Raw genomic sequence first — 11296 nt, 5'->3', positions numbered from 1 at the left:
CTGCTTGTTTTTCTTGAAGCTAGATCATTCTGAAAATTTCCTGTTAGACCTATGAGTGCGAACATATGGTTTCTGTCCTTCTCTGCCTGGCTTACTTTGCTCAGCATGACACCCTCAAGGTCCATCCACTTTCCTACAAATGGTATTGCCATTTTTAAAAAACTTGTTTTGTGGTTATTTTTGTAGCTCTTCTCTTATCCTTTCTCTCTTACTCTCTTCTCTCATGGTTTGTTGGCTTTCTTTAGTGATATACTTGGATTTCTTTTTTTTTTTTTGCATGCTTATTACTGGTTTTTGAGTTGTGTATATAACATCTGCATGTAGCAGCCTATATTAAGTTGATGGTTGCTTAATATTAGACTCATTCTTTACTCCTCTCCCCCATGTTTTAGGCATATGGTGTCATACGTCTTTTTATTTTGTGAGTCTCTTGGCTGTTTTTTACAGATATACTCATTTTTTACTGTTTTTGTGCTTGCTACTTTTCTTACCTTCCTTATGGTCTTACCACTTAAAGAGTCACTTTTAAGTTTCCTGGAGGGCTAGTTTAGTGGTTATGAACACCTTTAGTGTTTCTTTTTCTGGGAAACTCTTTCTCCTTCTATTATGAATGATAGCCTTTCTGGGTAGAATATTCTTGGCTGCAGATTTTTTCCTTTCAGCACTTTGAATTTATCATGCTACTCCTTTCTGGCCCACAAAGTTTCTGCTAAAAAATCTACAGTTGCCTTATGGATTTTTCCCTTGTATGTAACTGTCTTCTTTTATCTTGCTGCTTTTAAAATTCTCTCCTTATCACTACTTTTTCCATTTTAATTCCTATGCGTCCTCATGTGGACCTTCTTGGGTTGATTTTATTGGGGGATCTCTGTGCCTCCTGAATATGAATTTGTTCTCTTCTCCAGATTAGGGAAGTTTTCAGCTATTATTTCTTCAAATAAATTGTCTGTCCTCTTCTCTCTTGTCTTCTTCTAGGATCCTTATAATGCAAATGTCATTACACTCGATGGGGTCACTAAATTCCCTGTCTATTCTCAATTTGCATTTTAATTGCGTCCCTCTCATCTTTTCCACTTGATTACTTTTTATTACTCTGTCCTCCAGGTTGCTAATTAATTCTCCTGCTTTCTTGAGCCGGCAATTTATTTCATCTAGTGTATTTTTAATTTTTATTGTGTTCTTTTCTGATTGGTTCTTTATCTCACTATTCAGGGTATCCTTGATGTTCCCCACTCTTTCCTCAAGTCCAGTATCTTTAAATTCTCTACCAGGCATATTATATCTGTTTTGTTTAGGTCTCTTGCTGTGGTTTTGTCCTATTCTTCCACCTGGGACATATCCCTCTCTTCATTTTGTCTTACTGTGTTTCTGTGTTAGGGCAGTCAGCTCTGTCTCCTGCTCTTGAAAGTAATGGCCATATGAAGGAGAGGTCCTGCAGTACCCTGTGGTGTAGTGTTCCCTGTTCACCAGAATCTGGCACTTCAGAAGTATTGCCTATGTGTGTGCATATGCCCTGCTGTTGTGTCTTAGCTGCTTTTTCCTTTAGTCCAGTTGTCTACAGTAGTTTTCCTGGTCTGTTGTGGGCAGTGTTTGGTCTCTGTGGTGTTACTAGACCAGGTTGGAGCCTGCTGGTCTTGAGTTTAGTCAGACCAAGCATTTGCCAGAGATCCAGTAGCACCAAAGTGCAGGGTTCTTTTCCTGTGTTGTCCCTGAGAAATTTTTGTTGGTGGGCAATCTGTAGTCAGAACAGATGTCTCCCTCCAGTCCACTGCTGGGGTATCCTTCTGACTGAAGTATGTGATTGTCTTCTCAACCCAGGGAAGGAGTCACCTTGGAGTCACACTGCCCGGCTTGTGGCCCTCATTTGAATGGGCTCTGGTAAGGAGCATATTGGAGGAGGTGGAGTGTGCTGTGCCTGCAAGAGGCCAGCTGCCACCTCTGAGACCAGGCTGGGGCACACGGTTTAACAGGATGCACCATGGTCTCCTAGTGAAATGAGAGCTGCTGCCACTGCAGCTGCCTCCAGGACTAAGGCTCCACAAAATGCATGGCTGATGGATGTAGTGTTGGCAAAGTTTGCAATGGTCTTCTGAGGGAGGGGTCAGCAGTGCTGGGAATGAGGCAAGCATGATTAGAAAGGGCAGACCCACTGATATGTGGGTGGGTGGTGTCTCTTATAAGCAAGTTAGGTAGTGAGTGTTGGCATCATATTGTTTCTTGTAGATGGCCATGTTTATTCTGGGCATTGTGGGAGGGAGGTGGTGTCTGGTGGATGAGTTTCTCAGCAAGCCCTGCCCCTCTGGCATAGGCTCTGAGATGAGTAACTCTCCCTCCTACATGCCCCAGGTGTTTTTAAACTGCTGCTTCTATGCTGCATATTTGAGGATTGTTTGTCCTGCTATCTCTTTAAGGTGGACACTCAACTTCCTATTGTCCTTTCCCAAAGCTAAGCCAGCTGATTTTTAAAATTCCAGGCTTTAAGTCCCATGGGTTGTAAGAACTTAAGAAATTCATCTCCTCTAGTTTTCAAAGCCAAAGGTTATGGGGATTTGTTTTCCCTGTGCAGGCCCCAATGTGGTAGGCTGCTTCTTGTTCTTCTCTGTGCCACTGGCTCCCTTTCTCCTGTGGAGGGCCCAGCTTTTGATATGTTTAGCTCATGACTGCATCTCCACTCTTTCTACCCTCTTCAGTATGGCCTCTTCTCTGCCTTTAGTTGTGGAGTTTGTTCTGCCAGGCTTTGGGTCATTTTCTGGGTTATTTATGCCGATGTGGGTGTTAACTAGTTGTATCCATGGGACAAAGACAGCTTAGAATCTCAGGAAGAGGCTGGGAAGATGATAGAGTAGGAAGATTCTATTTTAGACAAAGAATCAGGTTGCTGGAAGAATATTGGTTCTCTCACAGCCTCCTGCTGCCTGGGTGTAGAGCTTCATCATTCCAGCCTTAAGAGCTTACATTCAAGAAAGTGTTCGCTGTCGCCAGGTGATGCCATTACCTCAGTCATGGCCTTCACATCAGTCAGGTTCAACCAAAGAAGCAGAACTAGTAGGAACCATGCATAGAATTATCGCAAGGAATTCACTTATATAACTGTGGGGATTGGAAAGGCAGGCCCTAAATTCTGCAGGGTAGGCCGGAACTCTGGCATGTGCTGAAGCTGCTATTTATAGATGGATTATCTTCAGTGAAGATTCAGGTCTGCTTTTAAGGTCTTTCACTTGATTAGATTAAGGGGGATTGTCCTGGATACGTTGGGTGGCCCTAAAGTCAAATATTATAGACCTTAATAATATCTACAAAATACCTTCATGGCAACATCTAGATTTGTGATTGAAAAACTGATGGCTTAGAGCCTAGCCAAGCTGACATATCAAAAAACCATTACCTCTTCCATTTAGATTGATGTACACTTTAACCAACTCCATTATCAACAAGATGAGGTTGGGAGAGCACGGCAGGGATGGGGGAAGGGGCACTGTAGGCTTGATATATAACGTGGAAGACTAAGGCCTGCATCAGTCAGCCTTTATTTTCAAAGTATGGTTGTTTTTCTATAGGTGGTGTGGAGCCACTTATCAGATGTGTATACATCAGAATAATTATCCTAGATATATATGAGAACAAGGGTCAAATGGGTAGATTGAGGCCCCATGTACAGAGGAAGCCCCTTTACAAACTCTGCAAGGTAAATAATAGAGATCTGACCAGAGGCCTAGCGATGGAGACGATAAAAATGAGACGAGTCATATAAAGAAGGCAGAAACATGTTTTGGTTGATCTAGGTGATTTGGGCCAAGTAGTTTGTTTCATAGAGGGAATCATAAAGCAATCTAGGCAGGAATGTTGATAGTAAAGGTCATTTGACATAAATTTTCAGTGAACTCCACGCCAAAGTGCTTGCTGGTGTCCTGACACCTCTGCAGCGACAGAGTGGTTCAGAGTTCATGGGGAGAGGAGACAGGGTCAGGGTCTGAGAAGGACAATGAAAGAGGGGCTGTTGGTGTCCAGAGAGTGCCACCAGTGGTCAGTGGATCCCTACCATCCCATCCCCAACGGACGGAGGACAAGAGGGGCTGAATTTCTCCCTTCATCGTTAAAGCCAGTACTGAAGAAGGGCCGCAAAGGTCCTGCAAAGGCACATTCAGAGAAGGTATAGATGAGGGAGCCGTGGTCAGTGATATTGTAGAAGGAGACGGTGCTGGCCTCATAGTCAAGGAGGATCCCAACTTGGCATGGAGGGACCTGAAGGTGGAGGGGAGTCTGGGGACTGGTGCCAGCCTCATATTTTTGTTTGTTCCACAGCCAAATTGTCCAGAAGCCATTCTCGGGACTGAGCGAAAAATGCCCTTTCCTCCGCACAGAGTCTCTACAAACACCCAGGTCCCAGGCCTCCTTTCCGGTCACATCTACCTCCCAGTAAGCCTTTCCAGAGTCCAAGAACTGGGAACCCAGGACCATGGGATAAGTGTCAAATCTGCCCTCATTTTCAGGTACTTCCTGTCGGCTGTCTCCAAGTCTCACTTGTCTCCGATCCTCTGACAGGATGAGCCATGGATTGGCTGTGTATGGATCCAGAGTGATGTGTACTGCAGAGAGGGGACCATAGTTAGGCTGGGGGAGTATGAGGAATCAGGAGCCTGGTATCTATGGTGGGGGATGAGGAGGTACCTGTGAGCCTCACTGTGGGAGGAGATGACCCCCAGCCAGGCCTGACCTTTGAGGGAACCACCTTCCCTACCTGTTCCTGCCTCACCTACCCTGAGTGGCTCTCTCTCCCTGACCCTGGGACTCTGCACCCTCAGCCCCCTTCCGTTCCCCAGTCCCACTCTCCTGGTCTCCTCACCTCCACACGTCCTCAGCATCTTCTTCAGCCCTGGCACAAGGCACACACTCCTCAGGTCTGCAGAGGGGATGTCCATCTCCTTCAGGTTCCAACACTCACTCCTAGGGCAGAGTTACAGACCCTGTTTCCAACTCCCGCCTCACTCTCCTGAACCTGGACACTATAACCTCCCTTGTGGATGACAATTTAACTCAGTGCAAATTTACAGATAACTCCTGTGTTGGAATCCCTGGGGTGGGGGTGGGAGACCAAAGGAGGTAGGATTTAGTTCTTTTCTAGGCCTTACTGGTTACATAGGGCCCTGCAGCTCTGGATAGTCTGTATCTCCTCTCCAAGCCTGAGGTTAGCAGGCCCTCACTGTTTCATTTTACCACAAAGCATTTGATACAGATGGAATCACTAGTGTAAGGAAACTCAAGGTGTCTCCCCAGGCTGTGGGTCTTACTCTGTGGCTCTTTCTGGGAAATTCATAACTGGCTGTAGACTCAGAACTTCACAGAATTTCCCTGTTGGTTGGGGCTTCACTTTATAAGGATGTTGTAGTCTAATTACTTTGGGCACCTCATCAACTGAGATGTCCATTCATTGGCTTCACAACAGAAAATATTTTACGGAGGCTTGAGTCTTTGAGAATAGGGAGGAGAATGGGGAAAACATCAGTACATGTTTTCCTAACTCAAAAACCTTTTCTGCAGGTGTATATGCTTCTTGTCATGCCTCCTGTTTTTTAATCTTTATTTTTGAAAGTGAGAGACAGTGTGAGTGGGGGAGGGGCAGAGAGAGAGGGAGACACAGAATCCGAAGCAGGATCCAGGCTCCGAGCTGTCAGCACAGAGCCTGACACGGGGCTCGAACCCAGGAACCATGAGATCATGACTTGAGCTAAAGTCAGACATTTAACTGACTGAACCACCCAGGCACTGCCTGCCCCCTCCTCTTACAAAGAAAACCTCTTCTTACCTTTCCAGGATACTTTTCACCTCCTGAGGAGAAAAGAGAGCGTGTAAATTCTGGAATCATTGGTTTACCACTGAGCCCTCAGTTCTGTGGGTTAGGGGATGCCCCCTAGGCCCACAGGACACCGCTTTGCCCCATTCCTCTGGGGCCAATGCCTGAAGGACATTTCTGACCAGCTTGAAGCAGGAGTGTGGATGCTTGTGGGGTAACCAGGGTAATCACCATGGGTGTGACCTACAGCTACAGGAAGGATTTTCAGTTTAAGTGCTCTGATTCAGAGGACAAATTAGAAAGTCCCCGTTCTTGGAAGGAGAGTGGAAAGGAACAAGTAGCCCAGGCTGGCTGAGTCCCATGGGAAGAATGGCCAAGTCAGGATGCACAGGAACTGCTGTGTCTCATTCGCAGGCTTGTGTGCTGGGGAAGGAAGGGCTCTGTCCTCTTTGGAGTTAATGCTGTCTTCTCATATGCATGTGAAATGGACTCACTTGGGAATATGATGTTGCAGGGCTTGGGAACCCTTACCCAGGAATTGGCACACTCCTAGGCCCAGTCAAAAGTGCCTTCGAAGGCATGGCTCAGTGTTGGGCTGAAGGAAGATTTAGACAATGAGAAGAGGGCCTGCCAAATCAAGCCAATCCAGGCAGTCTTTTTACTCTAACCAAACCAAACAAAAAATGGCTTCATGACCACAACTGACAGAGACACTGACAAGTTTGGGAAGGGAAAGACTATAGAAGGTTAGAGCAGAGGGGACTTTTGAGACCCTATAATCAATAGTTTTCCAAAATGAGGCAAACATGTTAAGGGATGGGAGAGGATTTTAAGTAGAACACACACTGATGTGTGTTTAAAAAATAGTTACGTGCTTATTTTAATTTCAGCTCTGTCACTTACTATTTGGGTGAATTTGGTCAAGTTATTTAGTGGTAGTCTCTAAGTTTCTCAACATCTCGGCCCCCCTGTTTTCTCATCTATGAAATGGGGACAATAGCATCCAACTCACTGTATTGCTGTGACAGCCTGACTACACTGAGGTGGCTTCTATGTGCCACTTAAGAATTGACAGTGGCTAAGAAATTAGAAAAAAATCAGTAAGCTATCAATGCAGGATTTCTTGGCTCCTATTGCTTAGGACGAAAAGCTAGATTTCTCTGGGTGAAAGAGGGAGATGTAAAGGATGAAATATGCTAATAGGGCTTGGGTAGTTCACAGAAACAGCAGAAGGTGGAAAGAGGGTACATTTATGACTAACATCGGGGGATCCTTGTTATTCAATTCACTCCCTCCCCTTGCTCCACAAATGGAGACATTAGATCTAGGAAGAAGAAAGGACTTAATCTAGAATTATGGAGCGAATTGGTGGCAGGGCTGGGGTTGGGCCACTGACTCTTAGTTTCTAGGGCCCTGTTTTTAGTTACAGTTATGAAAACTTTCTCATGGTCAAATGCGCACATAAAAGCTTTCATGGTTTCTCTCATTTAATCCTCATAAAAATCCTTTGAGATATGTAACATTGTAATATCCATTTAACACAGGAGAAACCCGATACTCAGAAAGGTTAAGGAACTTTCTCAAGGTCATGAACCTGGAAGGTATCAGAGCAGGGGCACTTACTGAGGATGGCTTGTTCTTTGAATTACTGCATGGAATATTTCCTCCTAACTCTGCACCTTTCCATGCCTTGAATGCAAACCACTCATGGGTATGAATTCCAGTTCAGTTTAGGAATATTCCAGGGACTGGGTTTAGCATTTTTTTCAGTTATTCCTTGAGCCTCAGGGAAGGGGGAGGCTCACCTGCAGCAGCTCCAGGGCTGAGCCCCTGCTCCTCTTGTCCAGCTCCAAGACCAGCTCCTGCAGGGCCTGGCTCTTCTGGGCCAGTGTGGCCTCCTTCTCCCCCAGAGTTCTCAGGTGTTCCCTCTCCTCCATCTCCAGCTTCTGTAGCTGTCTCTGTTCCTCTTCAGCCAGAAAGTTCTGCTGCTGCAAAAACTCTGTGTGAATCCTCAGTTTGTGTGTCTCAACCTGACTCTTTGGTGTAAATGGAAAGAGAGAGAAGGTTTTTATCAAAATCTCCTAAGCTTCTGGAATGAAGGTACTCATACCCGTTTCTATTCTGGGTAAACTCACCACTCTGGGTCTGAGAACACACACACACACACACACACACACACACACACACACACACACACAACCTTGCTGGGGAGGAAAGTGGGGGAGGCTTCTAAGCTAAGAGAGGAATGGGATTATTGAGGGGCCGCACACTGTAGCTGTCCTACAGTTGCATACATATGGTAGCAGACTTTCAAAACCCACTCAGTACCCAGATGTGCCTCTCTGTCCTCATATCTCAGGGAGTTCCTGAGAGAGTAGCATCCATCCCCACCAACAACCTCACAAAAACAGGCTCACAACACTGCTTTCAAGTCCTAAGGAAAGGGCGTCTTTGGGATCATCTCTGCTGTCCTCTCCTGCTAGTGACTGGAATATCAACTGACAAAACAGGATGACTCCTTTTGCCACCACAGCCTGACTCATCCTTCTCTGATCCCAAATCTTCCTTTTCTGGCCTCTACTGGCCCTGAGTTCCCTCCACCCTCTAATTCCTGACAATCCCACCTCCAAGTTGCGGGTGTAGAACAAGCTTTCGGTCTCCATTCTACTTTGGACTAGTGACCTGGATGTGGTCAAGCAACCACCTGGTCAGACTGGTTTTTCAACATCTGGTCTTGGTCTTTCCCTTGAGTCTGCTCCTTACATCCCTGGTCCTTTCCCCATAGGCCTACACTTTGTGCATCTCTCCTGGGAGACCTCTGCCCAGACACTGAGGAAGTGATCCTGGCATCTCCTAAGACTGAGCTTTAGGGTATGGCTTGTTCCTCTCAGCACCTTTTTTTAAGATTCTTGATTTTTCTATCTGATTGGGAGGTTTCCTCTTTTTGTTCCCCTCTGTCAGGAGGTCTAGAGGACAGCTGGTTTCTGGATAGTGAGATATACTGACTATCATTCCTCAGACAGGTATAGCTATGGTTAGGGCTTGAGTCTGAGACCCTGGACTCTGCCCTGACATTCCTTGTAGGACATGATTCTTGCCTTCCAGGCTGCTCTCTTCATTGCAATATCCACTTCCAACTCTTCAGCCAACTGTTGTCCTTTTCTCAGCTTCCCTAATGCCACCTGGAGCTTCTCCTGTAGAGAGAGATAGTTTAGTGTCCAACTAGACCAAGAAGGGGGGGGTGGGGTGGCATAAGGAAGGAGAAGACCAGGCTGGTTCTTTGAAAAGCCTGAGTGCAGAGAAAAAGGGAAGACTACAGTCTGACTGGGGTAAAAATCCTGTGGATGGGAAAACTTTGGAAAAAGCCCCATGTTTCTTACAAAATAGAGCTACACTGTTCGTGGGGGCATGCTCATTCCTAAATAGCCAGGAGACAAGGAAATGTGATTCTTGTAGCATTTCCTCAAATGTATTCCCCGCTCCTGGGGAATGAGAAAGTTGTACCAAACTTGCAGTTCTTGGCTTAAGTTAGGAAAGGTGGGAGGCACCCTTCCTTCCCCAACCCTTCAACGCCACAGGCGACTCTGCCTCCTGGGCCCTGGGGAACAAAGCACCCACCAGGGATGCCTTTCTCCCTTCTACATGCTCTCACCTCTGTGCTGAGGCCTCACCTTGTACTCCTGAGCAGCCTCCTCAATAGGGACCATGTGGTGGTTACGGTGGGTCTGGGACTGGGAACACACCCAGCAAAGGATCTTCCCATCGTCCTCGCAGAACAGGTGCAGTTTCTCCCCATGCATCCCGCACCGCTCCCCTTGCGTGCCCTCCTTGGCACTCTGGCCAATTTGTTTAAGGTTGTCCACCATGTTGGCCAGTGGCCAATTGGGCCGGAAGTTCCGGAGCAAGAAGGTGTGCTGACACACAGGACAGACGCCGCCCCCATCTTTTGCGACCTGAGAGATGCAGTTGTGGCAGAAGCTGTGGCCACATTCAATGCTCACAGGCTCCACAACCGGATCCAGGCAGATGGGGCATGTGAGCTCCTCCCACATCATCGCCAGGGGCGCAGCTGCAGACATTGGGGTAATGCTCCTATTCAGCAGCCCAGTGGAGATCCGGTGGTAGTGTACTGGGGAGAGGAGAAAAGGAAAAGAGAAGATGAGAAGGGTGGTGTGAGAAGGAAACCCTGAACATTAACTTGAGTAACAAGAGCTTTTCCCTAGTCTCATCCACTGATCCAGCTGGACAGCGGGGGAAACTGAGTCTCCAAAAGAGACCAAGAGTGTTGTTAACTTCAAATAAAGATGTGTGCAACTTTATCTCCATCAGGTCCATAACTGCTTAAACCCTCTATCCCCAGGCTTTTCCTGTCGTTTTCTCCTGTGTCTGGCACCGGTGCACTGCTGAGAAACTCATGGTAACGAGCAGACTTTGACCATGCACTCTCCAGGCGCTAGAGGAGGTGCTGCGTGCTTTGCGTACGTCTTCGTTAGTCTGCGCAATAATGGCAGGAGTTATACATATATTATAGGACTGTATATATATATATGTATATATATATATGTATACATATACATATACATATATACATATATATATATATAAGAATATGTTCGCAAGTGTACATATATACATGTATGTGCATATATGTATATGCCTGTGTTCACACACACGTGGTAGATCACTTCCTGGGCGCTCCTCTCAGCTTCCGGAACCTGGGACTTGTTCTCACTGCCTCTGAGCACCCTCTCACTCCCATAGGGGAACTGTGGAGAGGAGGGTCTCCAGGACTGCGGACCTACCCACACTGGGCTGCCCTAGACCACGCTCCAAGCTTGGTTGCTGCCCAGTTCTCCCTGCTCAGGCAGCAGCATCAGCAAGATGGCCCTCATTCCTTCCCCCTTGCTGGTGGCTTGGAAGTCATATGCACAGCCAGGCCCTCTCCTAGGCAGGCACTCAGCGCAGGAGGAACTGCTGGGCTTCGGCTGAGCCAGCCCCCCTGCGGAGAAGGGAGAACAGGGACCCCAGGCTCTAGGGGTGAGACCTGGATCGGAGGGGCCCTTCAGATCGGGAGCAAGGGAGAGATGTCCCCCTGCCAGGGCTCGGGCGCTTGGGTTTGGGCAAGTCACTCACCTTTTCAGGGGACTCAGCTGCTGGCGGCAAGTTCCCTATTTCACTTTCGATTTTCCTTTACACACAAGTCTGAAAAGGAGGAGGGCCGAGGGGCAGGGAGTGGGAGGAGCTCAGGCGGAAAGGGTGTTTGCAGGGCGGAGCTGCGGGACAGCCGGTGGAGGAAGATGACACCCCAGGCTGACACTAAGCAAAAGGTCCACAGCTTTTCAGCCTTGCTGCGCGCTCCCTCCCAGGTCCTTAATATCTAACAAGATCTGAGCACCTACTAGATGGAGGAGTCATGCTGCCTTCTTTGACACTGGTCACCATCACTCCACAGCCATATGCTGTGTCCACATGTGGGAGCTGCACGTAAGGAGGTCTGGATGGTGA

General features: G+C 47.2%; 1 protein-coding gene across 4 annotated transcripts; it reads right to left on the bottom strand.

Moving 5' to 3' along the window:
* Window positions 1-253: 253 nt before the first annotated feature.
* Window positions 254-10973, bottom strand: TRIM21 (tripartite motif containing 21). 4 transcript variants are annotated; one of them, XM_029915133.1, is made up of 7 exons: window positions 10925-10973; window positions 9463-9920; window positions 8890-8985; window positions 7597-7827; window positions 5804-5826; window positions 4844-4944; window positions 254-4586 (listed from the first exon to the last, which is right to left on the bottom strand). In XM_029915133.1, exons 2-7 carry the CDS (start codon window positions 9868-9870, stop codon window positions 4036-4038), a joined length of 1410 nt encoding a protein of 469 aa, XP_029770993.1. In that variant the 5' UTR covers window positions 9871-9920; window positions 10925-10973; the 3' UTR covers window positions 254-4035. The 4 variants fall into 4 exon arrangements, with proteins under 4 accessions (XP_029770993.1, XP_029770995.1, XP_029770996.1 ...); XM_029915135.1 differs by having other exon boundaries at window positions 7597-7779; XM_029915136.1 differs by having other exon boundaries at window positions 7597-7776.
* Window positions 10974-11296: the final 323 nt, after the last annotated feature.

Source organism: Suricata suricatta, chromosome 11 (genome assembly GCF_006229205.1).
Source record: "Suricata suricatta isolate VVHF042 chromosome 11, meerkat_22Aug2017_6uvM2_HiC, whole genome shotgun sequence".
Classification (NCBI taxonomy): domain Eukaryota; kingdom Metazoa; phylum Chordata; class Mammalia; order Carnivora; family Herpestidae; genus Suricata; species Suricata suricatta.
Note: the sequence above shows the minus strand (reverse complement) of the source record. Positions and strands in the feature narration are given on the sequence as shown.